Source organism: Ctenocephalides felis, unplaced genomic scaffold (assembly GCF_003426905.1).
Source record: "Ctenocephalides felis isolate EL2017-DRISC unplaced genomic scaffold, ASM342690v1 CF-g0.4_SCAFFOLD_00845, whole genome shotgun sequence".
Classification (NCBI taxonomy): Eukaryota; Metazoa; Arthropoda; class Insecta; order Siphonaptera; family Pulicidae; genus Ctenocephalides; species Ctenocephalides felis.
Window position 1 is genome coordinate 12,434,659 of NW_020536999.1, and position 16,642 is coordinate 12,451,300.

The 16,642-nt window shown below is 28.8% G+C and overlaps 6 protein-coding genes across 6 annotated transcripts in view; 3 read left to right on the top strand and 3 right to left on the bottom strand.

Moving 5' to 3' along the window:
- The window catches only part of LOC113377998, a 10,311-nt gene extending 9,133 nt beyond the window's left edge, over positions 1–1,178 (bottom strand). The window contains exon 1 of the mRNA XM_026618487.1: positions 1,166–1,178. Within this exon, the coding sequence (XP_026474272.1) occupies positions 1,166–1,178 (13 nt within the window). The remainder of the gene's footprint in view (positions 1–1,165) is intronic.
- An 81-nt stretch (positions 1,179–1,259) lies between these two features.
- Positions 1,260–2,530, bottom strand: LOC113363578 (flap endonuclease GEN-like). Its single transcript, XM_026606070.1, has 4 exons — positions 2,248–2,530; positions 1,959–2,103; positions 1,747–1,882; positions 1,260–1,340 (listed from the first exon to the last, which is right to left on the bottom strand). Exons 1-4 carry the CDS (start codon positions 2,518–2,520, stop codon positions 1,328–1,330), a joined length of 567 nt encoding a protein of 188 aa, XP_026461855.1. The 5' UTR covers positions 2,521–2,530; the 3' UTR covers positions 1,260–1,327.
- A 934-nt stretch (positions 2,531–3,464) lies between these two features.
- LOC113378007 (haloacid dehalogenase-like hydrolase domain-containing protein 2) lies at positions 3,465–4,496 on the top strand. Its single transcript, XM_026618498.1, is given in 7 exon segments — positions 3,465–3,561; positions 3,646–3,948; positions 4,047–4,130; positions 4,132–4,213; positions 4,248–4,262; positions 4,324–4,387; positions 4,390–4,496. Coding segments are annotated over 7 exon segments (750 nt in total). The 5' UTR covers positions 3,465–3,466.
- On the bottom strand, positions 3,722–6,419 carry LOC113378016 (general transcription factor IIH subunit 3-like). The gene is made up of 8 exons (XM_026618511.1): positions 6,410–6,419; positions 6,159–6,339; positions 5,816–6,011; positions 5,481–5,741; positions 5,280–5,415; positions 5,176–5,212; positions 5,022–5,099; positions 3,722–3,852 (listed from the first exon to the last, which is right to left on the bottom strand). Exons 1-7 carry the CDS (start codon positions 6,417–6,419, stop codon positions 5,042–5,044), a joined length of 879 nt encoding a protein of 292 aa, XP_026474296.1. The 3' UTR covers positions 3,722–3,852; positions 5,022–5,041.
- Positions 6,420–6,674: 255 nt separating this feature from the next.
- LOC113378021 (THO complex subunit 7 homolog) lies at positions 6,675–7,929 on the top strand. The gene is made up of 4 exons (XM_026618523.1): positions 6,675–6,775; positions 7,084–7,225; positions 7,330–7,590; positions 7,677–7,929. The coding sequence occupies exons 2-4, from the start codon at positions 7,095–7,097 to the stop codon at positions 7,927–7,929; spliced, it is 645 nt and encodes a 214-aa protein (XP_026474308.1). The 5' UTR covers positions 6,675–6,775; positions 7,084–7,094.
- A 4,916-nt stretch (positions 7,930–12,845) lies between these two features.
- LOC113363580 (methionine aminopeptidase 1D, mitochondrial-like) lies at positions 12,846–14,538 on the top strand. The gene is made up of 6 exons (XM_026606073.1): positions 12,846–12,984; positions 13,241–13,458; positions 13,535–13,726; positions 13,814–13,921; positions 14,001–14,154; positions 14,345–14,538. Exons 2-6 carry the CDS (start codon positions 13,399–13,401, stop codon positions 14,536–14,538), a joined length of 708 nt encoding a protein of 235 aa, XP_026461858.1. The 5' UTR covers positions 12,846–12,984; positions 13,241–13,398.
- Positions 14,539–16,642: the final 2,104 nt, after the last annotated feature.

A 16,642-nucleotide genomic window follows, 5' to 3' on the forward strand; every position in this document is an offset into this window, starting at 1 on the left:
ATATATATGCATTCTGAATAAAGTTGCAGAATAGATGAAAGGTTATCATATACCAGTACCATTTCTGCTTGGCTATGAATTAATATTCACATGCAAAAAATAAATATTTTTATATACTATTAGCTATCTGTGGGGCGCATAGCATAGTGCCTTAAGGCAAATTGCTGGAACTTCCCATACCGTAATTAAACATTCGTAGATAAAATAATCAGTCAACAAAAATGTCTATGAATAAATATTAAAAACTAGAATTTTCATTAGTTGTTCCTTGTAGACAAATGTTAAAACCTATTAGATTAGAAGACGTTGTTATATGTTTGAATGAAATATATATAAACAAAATCTAATTAAGCGGACTTATTGTTACCTGAACATATTTTATTTCAAATGCATCGATTTTTCGTTCGCGAAATATATGCGCTGAGTTAACAATTGTAAATAGTTCATGTAGTATCAACTACACAAACATAAAAAGTTAAATATGGATTCTTCGGATACAAAATACAGAAAAATACATCATAATATAATGATCATATGACCATTTGTCAAGATGAAAATGAAAGAAATTTTTAGTAAGCTTATGCTAAAGTTATTTCCTTCAACTTCATGTAATGCTTGACTTATAGACCTAAGTCTGTTTTTACAGTCTTTTTGTACACGGTTTTGATATAACACGGTTTGAAAATTGAATATTTTAATTTTTTTACATGATTTTATTCCATTTAGCACGATTTGAAATTTTATGTACTTAAATTTTTCATCAAATTTAATTTTTGCAAAGTATGTTCATATCACAAAAAGTATTTATGAAAGAAAAAGTCTGAAACCATCGATAGTATCGATAGTTTGCGAACACTAGCTTAAAGATTAAGTGAATTCCCTTTAGCGGTACAAACAATTTTTACTGGTCAAAGCAAATGTGAATAGCACTAATTTAGGGGAATTATTACCCATTTTTGTATAAGATCAATGTCTTTTTTACATTTTTTTTTTTTTACACGGCTTCTTCTGGAACCAATCTCCGTGTAAAAACAGACTTAGGTGTATTTATTTTTTTATTTATTTAATGCCCCTGGCAATATTTTAGAGTTTATTAACATTTTCATACCATTTATTCTTTAGTAAGCAATGAAATTTTAGATGAATTATGTTTAGATGAATTTACCACTTGCAACCATTTGGAATGAAATTATAAATTTTTCAAAGGGTCGAGATAATGATTTTCTCACCTATTTATAGCATTATATTTGAAACAATCTCTGGTATTTTTGGTCCATTATTATTGAGAATGCCCAATGTCATTACTTTTGCTTCAGAATTAAAAATATCATAAGAGTTTACTAGAAGTACAAATCCATTTTGATGTATGAAATATTTCTTAATTTTTAAAAGTTCTTTAAGAATAGCATTGATTATTTATTGATCAATAAGTGATACTGCCGGATAAACTGTATCAATGATACGGGGCCCCTAATATAGCGAGATAAAATTAAAACTTTAAATTTTTGTCACAATTTTGATTAATTATAATAACAACGTATGTAAAGTTTCATCAAATTCGTTAAATCCGTTTTTAAAAAAATGCAATTTCAGAAAAATTCACAAATAGAAAATGATAAAAACATTCTTTCAATTTCTTGCATTTTTTTTATTTTGTGAAAAATCTTTACTTTAGGAGAGCCCCTAAAAAAATTTGATACAGAGTGTTGTATGTGCATTTGATAATAATTGGCAACATATAAATACCTGTCCAATATTTTATCATCATCATAAACTTCGATTAATTTCAATGCTGCATCTCTGCCAACACCTCCGACTCCTTCAGGGCAGTAATCACAACCGCAAAGCAGTGCTAGGCAAATTATGTGATTACGTCCAATTTCTGTAAACAAAAAATAAAAGTTGCAGACAATTGGTAAAAAACTATTGAGTTCAATATAGTAAATTTAAAATATTACTTTTTACTTCCTGAATTTTTTTCAAATCATAAACATCAACTGATCCACCTTGTGTATTTTGTTGAGATATACAGAAATTTCTATACACACGTGTTGCTCCGTAGCCAAAACAATCAGAGTCTTGACTAATTATTCCATCTACGTACTAAAAAAATAAATGAATAATATATTATCTTTAAAAATATGAACTAAATAAAAAAAAAACGCATTTATTTATGTATTTTAACCTTTGAATATAGTTTCAAACACATGGTATATACCTAAAGAATTTAAACTACGCATTTATTACCTTCAACTCATTTAAATAGGCACAAAATGCTTCTGCTTCACCAGGACCAGAAACGCATTTGAGACCTAATGCGTTAAGTAGTTTTTCACATTGCTTTTGCACTGCATTAAACCTAGACCTGTTTCCAGTCTTCTTCTGGCTTTTCTCTTTATTAGTTTCTATATTTCTTGGCTTGGCACCTCGGAATTGAATCTCATTTCTTTTGCTCATGGTATTTGATTTCATTGAGGGTGCTTTCCCTTCTAATACAAATACTGGCACAGCACCGATCATGAGCAAGCAACATGTTCGAAAAAAAAATTACTGTAGAAGAAGACATGATGATATAAGTTGACATCTTTGAGTGTAAATTAAATAAAGCATTATCTATTATACAGAGCTATGTAAAACTACCGTATGAACATGTGAGGTTGAACATAGTATTCAACTATATTTTGACTGTCACAAATCCATCCTGATAAGTCAATTGCAACAGTCTTTCCTTCTAATTGATATAGCGGCCTGCGTTCACTAAATGGCTCTAATATGGTCCATAATTCTTTAATCCCCATTTTAAAATCTTTGAAATATTCTGTGTTAAAATAATATTCTCATATAACAAATATTGGTAAAAAATTATTCTGTTGATGCGATAAAAATAACATTTTATATAATATTACTAGCTGCTAGTCAATAATCAATAAACATATTTACATAATTGAAAAATTACATTAAAATATAAATAATAAAATTTTTAATTTCAATTTTATAAAATGAAAACAAACAAGTAGAAGCAGTACGTCAGTTGCAAGAAGAGTGAAGTTAGTTAAATGTAAAAAACTAGCGCCACTGCGGTGCCTTTTTAAATCTAATCACCTTGATTGGCGCGTATTTTAAAATACAGATTTCCAAGTTTTTTTTTCAATTAAATTTAGGTTAAACAAAAAATTGAACACTCAAAAACAGTTTACTCCAGTTTTATCTTTTTTAATATAGTACATACTCAACTTTTTAATAATTTCCATAATTAATGCATCAAATCTAAAACTAATTATGACGTATTTTCTAAACATATTAATGCAGGTACTCATTAAAAAAAACAATACACAATATTCTTATAATATTGCAGCATCCGAATGGAAGAGTTGTTTTTCTTTATTAAAGTACTTTGAAGTCTTAATTGTCAAATTTCGTAACATAACCTTAATTAAAATAAACAATTAGTAATCAAGATTTGGATATGAATATGAAAATAAAAGCTGCTTTAATAGACCTTAGTGGAACTTTGCATATAGGCAATTCCATAATTCCCAACAGTATTAATGCATTAAATGAGTAAGCTTAACATTTTCAAAAACAGGATTTATTCATCACCAATTAAATATATATATAGAATTCTGTTCTTACTTATCTGTTTAGATTACAAAGTTCTGGATGTCTAGTAAGATTTGTAACAAATACTACCAAAGAAAGCTCCAAAGCTCTTCATGGCAGATTACAAAAACTGGGATTTCCTATAAAAAAGGAAGAAATCTTCACAACATTAACTGCGGCTAATAATATAATAACAGATAGAAAATTAACACCGTTAATGCTTGTTGCAGAAGAGGCTCTTGAAGATTTTACCTGCAATGAAAATCAAAATTCAGAAGAATTTGATTCTGTCGTGATCGGTTTAGCACCATCAGAGTTGCACTATGAAAAATTAAATGCAGCATTTAGGTAATAATAGATATATGGATATATATATATATATATATATATATATATAATTCACAAATAATATTTATAGTTAGTCATATAGACTAATATATATGCAGAATATTAACAAATGGCGGACAGCTTATAGCCCTTAATACAGGGAAATACTATATGAGAGAAGATGGGTTAGCTATCGGAGCAGGGTTTTGTAAAAGGTTTAGAATACTCAGCACAAACTAAAGCTGAAGTTGTTGGAAAACCAAATGCTTCATTTTTTAAATCTGCTGTTCTCGGGCACAATGTTACATGTGAAGAAACAGTTAATGATTGGCGATGTAAGCTTATATTATAAATATTTTACAATTATATATTGAAAATGATTTATAAAATGTGCAGGACGTTACTGATGACATTGAAGGAGCTCTCAAAATAGGCATGAAGGCTGTACTAGTGAAAACTGGGAATATAGGCCTGATGACGAATTAAAAATTTTGCCACTGAAACCAACTGCTGTTGTTGATTCTTTTCCAGAAGCTGTAAAATATCCAAAGTCTACTATAATGAAGTGATGTAGTTTATTTAAATGAAGGTCAACAATATTTTATTTTGATTGATGTAATATTTTGTCTATGAATTTAGATTTTAAAATTATTTAAAACATGTCTAGTAAATTGTTATACATTCAATTAAATAGAAGCTTTGTAGTATGATTTTAATAATTTATATGTTTAAAACATATGTTAATATAGTGAAAATATTACAGCAATATTTTAATAAATTATATATAAAAGTTCAATCAGCTAAAATATTTTTCACAATAGCAAGAGTGCAGTGTTAAAAAAAAAGTTATATAATGTTAAAAAATATCAAACTTTGCAGAGTATCTGTAAAATTTTGATCCAAAGTATATATTTTGAAAAATAAATTATAAAATCAAAGCATTAATTATCTTTCATATGAACAACTATATCATTTAGAAATTATGGAAAATTCTATTGTTGCTAACTTTTGTGTAAATATTAATTAATTATTCAGTAACAATAACATTCAATTTTTTTAAACATTTATAACAAAATTTACATTCCTTTACTCACATATCATACATTATCTTCAATTATTTCTTCTTTTTCTTAGGTTTTCCTCCAATAGGTGCGGGAATCTTGAACACGGTTCTGCAATAAACAAATTTTTATACTCAAAAGTTTATATAATTAATTGACAATATTTAAAATGTATTTATATACTCACTGGCAAGTTGTACATATTGGACTGAATTTGCAGAAAACTAAAAGCAAAAAATTCATTTAAAAAAAACTCATAAAGAATGCAATTCAAAATCAAAATCAACATACTTGAAAGACACACGGAGCACACAAAACCTATATCTATCAACTCTCTATGACAGAAGCATGCCGCACGATAATCAATTTTAACAGGTGGAGGTAGAACTAACTTACATCTCACAGGCTGTTCAGGTAAGAATACCCACTGCAACACATAAACCCAACATTGTTATATAAAAATTTCAATATTTGATAAATATAATACTTTACCAAAAGATACTGCAGAAGTCCTTCATAATGAGTTTGTGGTAAAGTTAAATATTGGCCTCCTGTAATGTCAGTACCTTGCTGCAACAAACTTAACGTGGTCGTACTGTCTAATGAACATACATCTAATATAACATTTAATTTATGGGCTGTGAAAAATACATTCATGTAGGTCATGTACTGAGATGCTAGGTAATGACTACTTCCAGTTATGATTAATATTCTTGAGTTCATCCGAGTGCCGGGGACTAGTGATCTTTGAACCTATACAAATTATATACACATAATATATCGAATTTATAACATTAAGTATACATTTATTAAAATTTTTTGTTTACCCGAGCAATATAGCATAAAGCCATAGACATAGCACCAGCCAATAGGGATTCTTGAGAATGATTACTTGTTTTTTCATTCAGAAGTATTTCAGCAAGCTTTTGCTTAACAGTTTTCTCAACCATTGTAAAAACTTCATATTGACCATCAACTTGCCTGATATCTAGCTGATTTCTCGGATTTGGAAATAAAAATTCCCTAAAATTGTTCTAAACTCTTAAAATTCTACAAGAAACTAAACAGTAAATAAATATTAGTATGCAGGTGCTTGGCCAAAATATAAGGAGAAAAAGAGCAATTCAAGTAGAGGTTTGAAACATATAAAGAGATTTTTATTATTCTTACGTTGATGTTGAATGGCAAGCTAACACGGCTAATTTGTTCTGAGCCTTTTGCATAAGATGTGCATTTCCAAATGCAATTGTAGATTCTACACATTGTGTCCACATCTGCGGACATTTTTTAAATATGCCTTGGGACGGATTTGTGTCGAGTATAATAGTTAGTAAGCTTATATCTTTACTTTCTGAAAAATAAAATTAATTAAACAATATATACCAACAAATTGGAAATAAAACTATAAAAAATTAAAACACCTTGACTCATGCTTAATGTAAAATATTATGTATAATAAGCATGAACTTTAATTGTTTAACAAGTTTTTTTTTAATAAAGTACTTTTTGACATTTGTTCCGAAATTCAAAATTATACGAAGACGAAGTGGAGTGAAGTTAGCATTACGATTTGACATTTGAGGAGTTGACATTTGACAGTTGACAGTTGACAGTTGACAAAATGGTTATATCTTTCTGTTCTTGATCTTTGCAAAACATAAAATAAATATAAAAATGAATGGCTTTGATAAATAAAACGAATGCTCGATTTATTCACAATATTTGTCACTGTTGCTTGTGGGAAAAAATGAAACTGGCCAACAATAGTTTTTAGCTTTGTGAATAAGGTTGGAATTTGAATTATTATTACTTGGTACCTTAAATCAATCTTGTCACAATATTAATAATTATTTATACAATAAATTATGCATATATTCTTTAAATAATTATTTATACATATACAAATTATTTAGTCATTCTTGGCTATAGTATAATTGATCTGGATAATTAATGTAAATTCAATAGAATTCTTAGTGGATAATGTTTGATCTTAATGTAAAAGATCTACTAAAGATAAAATTATCTAAGGATTATTGCTAATCATTAATCTTTTATATAAATATTTACAGTTTTAGATTTGTTGAAAATCTTTTAGAGCCATAAATCATGTCAGACGAAGAAGTTATAAGAAGGCGGTTGTTAGTAGATGGTGATGGAACTGGCGATGACAGAAGACTGAATATATTGTTTAAGACAATGCTGAAATGGTGTAACTCTACAGAGGACATGGAAGAAAGGTATCATTTATCTATTTATCTAGATCTAGAAACAGGAAAAAAAATTTATGAACTTGACCTTTTTAGTTTGATTGTTAATCTTATTTTATTATTATCCTTTCTAGTTATGCTACGCATGACAAAATGCTGGCACTACTCACACAGTGTGAATATGCTGTGACAAAGTCACAATTATCAGCTGAAATGACTGCTTTAGAATTGCGTCAATATGAAACTATGTCAGCTGCTATAGAAAAGGGTGTTATTGATGCTCGATCACACATAGAAAGTAGTAAAGAAGAACTAAGGGTTGCCAAAACTATTAGAAGTAATAGAATGCAATACGATTCCCTGGCTCGAATCATTGCAGAACATCCAGATAGACAGTGAGTAATAAAATAATACTATATAATGTTGAATATATTAATTTAAAATTCTCAAAGACTAAATATATTAATTTTCTTTTTTTTAGAGCTACTCAAGAACAACTAGACAAGCTCTATTCAGAAATCGATACATTGAATAAAAAATATAAAACCTTTCAAGAAAGGCTTGATGAACGGAAAAAAGAATTCAATGTATTTGTTACATCTATGCATGAGTTATTGGCAATGCTGGACAGTTCGGATAGTACACCTGATAATGATTTGAGTTTAGAAGGATTTGAAGATGTAATCGATATGGATCGTTATGGTGATATGGATGATTCAAAAATGGATGAATGATCACTACACATTTGTACTTACAAGGAATAAAGTATTTGCCTGTGTATGTTTTATATCGGTATGCTTATTGTATTATTTTTTAAGAAGATATGCGATGTGTTGAAATTTTGAACATTATTCACGTGTCATTTTTTATACTTTACTATAATAATAATAATACTTCAGGAATTATTTTTTAGTTTTATTTACTAATATAAACTTAAATATAAACCTAAATAAAAAAAATGACTGTCTTAATGGGATATTGTAATATTTATATGTAAAAAAATTAATGGAACATGAAAACTGTGGAATTAAATGACAAAATTGAAATCAGATAAATTTAGAGTCATAAACTAGCCTTGACAAGGCCTTGCTGACAATATATATATCTACATATATATAAAAATAAGTCGGGTTTTCCTTCCTGACGATATAACTCCAAAACGCACAAACCGATTTCGACAATTTTCCATTCGTTGGAAAGGTCTCTGGCTCCGCAAGGTTTATAGCTAAGAAAATTAGTGGTGCATGCATCGTGCCCTAATGCAAATTGCTGGAACTTCACGCACCGTAATTAAAAATTCGAGTAAGACATTAGTGAGATTATCAGAATTATGCTTGGTTAAGTCAACGAGCAATTCTTGCCGCAAAGGATAATGATCCACACGCACTGAATTTCACCATTCAATCAAAAAGTGCTGGCGATTTGGTGATATACCAATGATTCCGACTGGTTTTCCGTTTGACTTCAAACGATTGCAATTTCCAGTTCGCCTCGCGTTCGCAATAACAATTGTTATTTACTGACTTAAGTCGCTTAGTGTTTGCGGAATAAATTTCAAATAGATTATTTAAAAAATCATTGTTTTTCACATGGGCAGTTGCCTGTTCACGAGTTGGAAAACCATCCGCTTTGTTTTTGTTAACGTCACACCAAAAAACAAAAAATGTGGTTTACCAAAGAGCACTTCAATGAAACGGATAATTTGCGAATTCACTTTCATTTACTTAAAGAAATTCAACTAAAAAACACTTCATTTTTGTAATCGAAATAAATTCATTACTGTTGTGTAATAAAATCAAATTTTTCCTTTTCAAATATAAGACAAACAAAAAATTTCTTCATCTTTCTCACGAAACCATCTGGTGGCGAAACGGAGTTCGTCGGGTTTGCTAGTATATATATATATATATATATATATATATATATATATATATATATATATACACGTATATAATAAAGCGGTACCCCGACTTACGAGTGTTTCGAAATACGAGCCGCCAAAGGAGCGATTAGTTGCTTCGACATACAAGCAAAATTTGAGATATGAGCTTTGAACAATATAAAATTAATCTTAATGAGAGAAATCTTAAACTTTTCCCCAAAACACCAATATAATTTTTTGTACTTTATTTGTAATTGCTTTTTATTGTCCTTGATATGCAATCTCCAATTAAATTCTTGAAAACCTCTTTAAAATGTTTCACATTTATCCACGATTTTTCTGTTTTTCGGATATATAATGTACAATTTCAAACACAAAATTTAACTTGATCAATATCTTATCATTTCTGAAAAATTCAAAATATATTTTCCATTTTCCTGTTGGAAGAAAAAATGAGGGAAGCATGTCTTCATCCACATGCAAATATCCGTAGTAAGTATCCTGAAACAACATTTTATACACTGAGCACCTCAAGTGCGGTTTCATAAATTAAAATATTTACAATAATAGATTATTATGCCGAATAAAAAAATTAATGTACCGGAACTACCGGACATTGTTTCGGAAACTTCTGACCAGGTCCATACACTATGTCCAGAATCGGTTTTTTGAGTTTCTCGAAAACTTGAGAAGCAAAACCTGGCTCATTTGATGGTGCCAATGTGTTAACAAATCTGCATAAATCTGTACCGAACTTGGGAAATGATTCCTTGAATCTATTGCTGACTAATTGGTAAAACTGACCATACACCTGTGAAAGAGTTCAATAATCCTATTACATTCAAAGATATTTTTAATAAAATTAAATATCGACTATAACAGCGTTTCAGGAGAACTGAAAATATACTTTTTTACTCAATGAAATAAAACTTTTTTCATTTTCGTCACTACCTTATTTTTTATTTTAATTAATGTTAGTTTTAATTTATTTTCCTGACTTCATATTTTTTGTCGTTTTTTCAGCAAATGTTAAGCTCACATATGAAACTTACGTTCCGAACAATTGCTTTTTATATTATTTTTATTTTTATGTCATATCTATATGAGTAGTATACTTACATATACTGATTCAATAGATTTAATAACAGTACCATTAATTATCAAAATTGAATAGGTGCGGTTCAGTTTTTTTACCGAAAAATCATTGAATTTGGTGAAGTTTTCATCAGCAAATATTGGCTTTGCCGAAAGGAAGTTGAGCCTGTAGTTTGTCTGAAAAATAAATATAAATTGAAAAAATAAAAGTAAATTACCAGATTATAAATAGAAAAAAAAACGTAGAACTGAATATTTTTAACTGAAAAAAAATATAATGGCAAGGCAAACTATAATTAAACATTTTTTAAATAGTACCCTTAGATATGCTAATAATACACTAGAGAACACATTTGTGTCAAGTAATATGTTTCAAAGTTGTCGGAGTTGTGGAGTTGTTAAGTAGATATAACTGGAAGTGGAATCAAATCTTAACCGATCCGTCTTCGGATATGATAAACTCAACTCTAATACATATTTTGATACTTTACTAATTATTACTTACCCAACAACTCACACTGCCCAAAAGTACAAATATTGCTAACAAAATCTGGTATTTGTACATTATGTCGCATAAATACATAGTGTCCATAAACTTGTTTAAAATACAATTATAACAAAAGGAGTGTGCAGACAATGACAATTCTTCATTTTCCATTTCCTATTTAATAATTGTTTATCATGCCGTGACTATGTGAAAATAAATAATAACTATATTAGACCGGATTTCTACACGTATATTAGGTTTGTTTTCAACGAGCTAAGTAATTATAGATATCTATATTCAAAATCAATGCGTAATATCATAGCCTATAAGTTAAGACAAAGTTTTCAACAGTTATGCTACTTCTGCAGTTTTCTATATCATTTATATGAATCTGCAATATATATAATTAATTATATGAATTATAGTGCACAATTATGCCCTTGTATGTCCTAAGAGCGCTGCCCATTATTCGAAACATTAATTTAATGTTTATATTACAACTACTTTCATAGATCAGAATTATAAAATTACATCATAGTAATCATAAAAACTAAAAGCCCGGATATAACTCCGGTCGGACATGACTCGTAATTTTAAGTGTTGACCAAAGTAAAAACGCAAAACTTGGAAATCAAATTCAATTTAAAAATTTTCTTTTGACGAGAAAATAATTGATTTTGTGGATTATCTTCTATATATATAAAAATAAGTCGGGTTTTCCTTCCTGACGAAATAACTCCAGAACGCACGAACCGCTTTCGACAATTTTGCATTCGTTGGAAAGGTCTCGGGCTCCGCAAGGTTTATAGCTAAGAAAATTAGTGGTGCGTGGCATCGTGCCCTAATGCAAATTGCTGGAACTTTACGCACCGTAATTAAAAATTCGAGAAATAAAAATAATCAATAATTGTTTTATATAATTGCAAATACATTATCTTCTATATATATAAAAATAAGTCGGGTTTTCCTTCCTGATCAAATTTTTCCTTTTCAAATATAAAACAAACAAAAAATTTCTTCATCTTTCTCGAAACCATCTGGTGGCGAAACGGAGTTCGTGACTCGTGACCGATCGGGTTTGCTAGTTTTATATAAAAATAATGTAGTAAACTTGTAAACTTTAATAACTTTGTAAAATAATTGTTTTGTATAAACAATGTTTTGTATTTGTAATAAAAGCAACACATTTATCATAAAATATTTTCACCAAATAATAATACTTCTGCTTTCTAATTTTTCTTCTGCTATTTTCATTCGCGAATTATATCAGGTAGTTTGATTAGCATATTATTACTTCTACACAATTATATAATTTTGTAAAAGTAAAAATTTAATACTATATATTTTTTGCTGCTTAAATACTATTAACGTCACTGATATATTGTGCACTTTAAAGTACTGTTATTTCAGGCCATGGAAAAACCAGATTAAATGTATTTTGTTTCGTGTATTTTTCGGTATGTATATTCCTGATTGCCGTTATTCACGGCCAAGCATTGTCGTTGTTAAAAATAAGACCCCTTACTATTCAATAAATTATACATTGGAACTATACACACTTGAACACAATTTTCATTGTTCTGTATCTTTGAAGTAATATTTTTGTATTTTCTGGAAAAAAACCGTATACCTAAAAGGTCATAAAACTGCCTGTGAGACGAGAAAGCGACAGCTTCCTTCTCAAAGCAAAAAACGCAGTAACAGATTTAGTACCAGTTTGGGGAAGTCGGATATGACAAATCCACACTGACGACACTGCCCGGAGTTATATCCGGGCGACTGGGCAATTCCGCCCGGATATAACTCCGGCCGGATATGTACCCGCCCGGATATAACTCTGGTCGGATATGTATCACCCCATATAGTACACTGCGCTCCAAAATATTTGTTTTCTACCATTAAAAAACATTTAACACTATACTGGCTTAAAGAGCAGCAGAAACCTTTTGAATATAACGAACAGGCGACGAACGCCAACGTCTCTATGTCAAGAATCCATAGATAAAAGAGAGTGGCCACTACTTATAATTTTTGTTAACAGCGGCGCTAAAATTTTGAAATGAGAACACAACTTTTCTTTAGATTTGCACAATGTAGTTTGTTTTGACAGCCAATGTCAAATGTCTGAAAAATGGTTATTATTTTTGTATAAATTTGATTTTATTTTATATTCTGATTTAAATTATTTGTAAAATGCTGTTTGCTTCTAATAATATACTTTTACCAGTTACATATATTGAAACCATCATGTAGTTTTATTCTCAGAACGCAAAATTACTCAGTTGGAAGTTTCTTTAGTCGTGTTATTAATAAAGCAAAAACTAGGTAAATGTATGCATATTTCACATGTGCAGAAATATTTAATCTGGTTTATGTATATCCATACAAATTTCCCACACTTTTTTCTAAATTATATTTGAGAATGTGACATGTTCTATTAATAAATTTTCTAATAATAAATGGTCTTAGAATAATCAACCGCTATTTTTGTAAATAAAAGTAAATTACTTCAAATGCCCAAAATATATGAATCTGCTTATAAAATTTAGGTCCCAAAGCCTTAATTATTTTATGTTCTTAGAAAAGATAATGGATCATTTAAACACGTTAGGCCTGGAAATGTCAGCGAATTAAGACATGTGCCAAGTTATATAAACAGACCTCAATATGTAATTCAACAAAAACATATACCAGGACCTCAGCAGCCAGAAATTAAGACCCACTGATCAAATTGCATCGATGAAAGAATCTTGTAAACTTGCAAGAATGATTCTGAATGTTATAGGAGAAAATATAAAAGTAAATTATCCAAAATTAATCTATGACTGGTTGTAATTTAAACGTTTTAATTTTATCTGATTGTTTATGTTATTAGATTGGGCGAACAACTGATTTTCTAGATTCTATAGCACATGATATATGCTTATCAAATGGGGCTTATCCATCTCCATTATTATATATGGATTATCCTAAATCCATTTGTACTTCGGTAAATAATGTTGCTTGTCATGGAATTCCAGATGACCGGCCTTTGGAAGATGGTGACATTATAAATGTTGATGTTACAGTAAGTAATAATATATATTGTAATGCATCAATCGGATCAACGCATAACTTTATTTGAATCATTAGAAATCTATATTGTTCAGTATAGGTGTTCCTGAATGGTTATCATGGTGATTGTTCTGAAACATTTTTAGTTGGCAATGTGGATGAAGCGGGGAGATATTTAGTATCAAGCACCAAAGAATGTTTAAAGGAGGTGAGAAAATAATTATATATGCGTATCACCTGTATATAATCTTTAAATATATATGATTTATAAACAAATGTTTTTATAGGCAATAAGTATTTGTCAACCTGGTGTCAAATTTAGTCAAATCGGTCAAGTAGTAGAAAACTTTGCTAAATCTCATGAACTAACGGTTTGCCCAGCATTTTTGGGACATGGGATAGGCCAATATTTCCATGGTGCTCCAGACATATTCCACTGTCGTAAGCATTTATTTTTACTTGTTCAATAAATAAATGATAAAGTACATTTTATCCAGAAATCTTCTTTTATCAATATGATTGAACTGCTTATTTTTGCATACTTTTATATATTATATTAAATAAGGATCTGGCAATGAAGTAATTATATTATTAGTTTTTTCCCTCACTTATTCTTATCTCTACGTTTTAGGTAATTCATATCCTGGCACAATGGAACCAGGTATGACGTTTACTATAGAGCCAGTATTATCACTCGGATCATCTGGATTTATAGAAATTTTAGATGACGGCTGGACTGCAATCACAGAGGACAATTCAAGAACTGCACAAGAGGAACATACTGTACTAATAACAGATAAAGGATGCGAAATTTTAACACTATAAAATATAGTACTGACGTCTTCATTTTCATCAAGCTTAATTTAGTTTTTATAAAACAAATTTTTGTTACTCAGTTATCAACTCTAATGAATATTTAAATTGTATTCTTCAATCAATGAAAATGTTGTATAGCATTTAATATCATATTTGTGTTTTGTACAAGTGAATTTTGTGAATATTCATCAGAGATATCATATGTTTTTTCTATTGCTTTTTATATTTATCAGTTTCACTGTTGTCACATGTTGAACAATGTTATGAACAATTTAGTTCCATATTAAATGACTTCAATTACAATTGAAGAACAGAATTCTTTCCTTTCTTATTCCGATTATACAACTTTACTTGACTTCATACAAAATTGATCACATGGTAAATTAAATTGAACAAACACGTCTTCTAGAAGTTGGGATTATCTGATTCTGGTGAATGAGTTTATGATAAATGAGAAATATTTAATGTAATGTTTTAAATAATAAATGTGATTGTTTTTTATTGTGATATTTCTCACAGCATCAAACATTTAACACAAGTTTCTGCAAGTCGTATTAAAAGCATAACTTTCTTTGAAAGTAAAATAAACCAATAAAATATTATCACTAGTCCTAGTCATATTATTACTTCATGAATTATTACTCTGATTTGGCAATTAATATATATTGATTTTATATATGAATTATTACCATTGAAACTTTTTATTTAAATATTTATAATGGTAAATTTCAAGTGCCAAAACAATTATTAATCAAAGATTTGACTTTCATTAGTCAACATTGATTAATCAAATTAAAAGTAATTACTTAAGTAGGCTGGTGTTGAAATGTGTATAATAAAAATTTCAAGATTACTACTTGTTAATTTCAATATAAAAAGGAAACTTGTATAAGATATGTTGCAAAATGCATTATACTCACTTTGGCCTAATATTGTGCAAAATATTACAAATTCTATAATGGATAGTGCAAGTGCGTGAGTCTTCTTTTATATATTCTAACATCAGTTTCATTTTAATTGACTTCTAAAACACTCATTCAAATTATATTCGTGACTAAATATATATTTTCTTTTTAAATAAGACGTAAAACGTAAACTAACATTGCCACTTTCGAGCAGAATGTTCACTCACTTCATTCATTGTTATTCAAATAATTTATCAAAGATTTCGGTTTGTGATTTAGTTAATTTGTCGCTAGGGGCGCTATTGTTGCATTGTGAAGTTAGGCGCGTATTTAACTAATATGACAGCTAGACATCCCTTCGTTCAGAATGAAACCTGTCGTTTATGGTAAAGAGCAAGATCGAGCTTTGTTTTGATTATCACAAAAACACGTAAATGTAAATATTTGCAAAATATGTTTGGGAAAAATATACATTCTAGTGTTCTTAATCACAAGAGTGAATATCATTAAATAGATATTATTAAAAAACGCTGTGCGAAATTTTGATTGTGCTAGGTTATGTGTGAACAGAGATATACATGGTGGACTATAAGTGAGTCGATATAAACGAAAACAAAAAAATAACTTATTTAATATTGTGATTTTGTTTTGTTGAGAGTGCAATTGTGCTTTATATTTGAAAACTATTGTTATATTTATATAAAAACATTCTGGTCGCAGTACATAAGTATTAATAATAATAAATATTTGAAGAAGGCACAATGCAGCATTCATACAGAACCCACGATTCTAATAAATCTGTGAGTTTAGATACTTATATAAATGTAGATAGAAATACATTATATAATGCAATATATATATATATATATATATATATATATATATATATATAAATTTATTACAATATAGATTTATGAAGTTATGAGCTTATCTCACTATTACATGTAGTTTAATAAAAATGATAATTGTACTACAATATATGTTCTATCTTTGTATACTTTCTTTACTGTATTCAATTTACAAAGTAAACTATTTTTTAAAAGCCTTTCCTTTTGAATAAGTCGTTTTTAATGAGCTAAATTTCTCAATTTTTTAATTCAAAGTCATGTTCATCATTAAAAAGTTTAGTATAATAATCTTCTAATTTTTTTATTGAAACATTCTGTTCATTGAAATCCGATCAAACACTTAATTTGTACATTTTAACC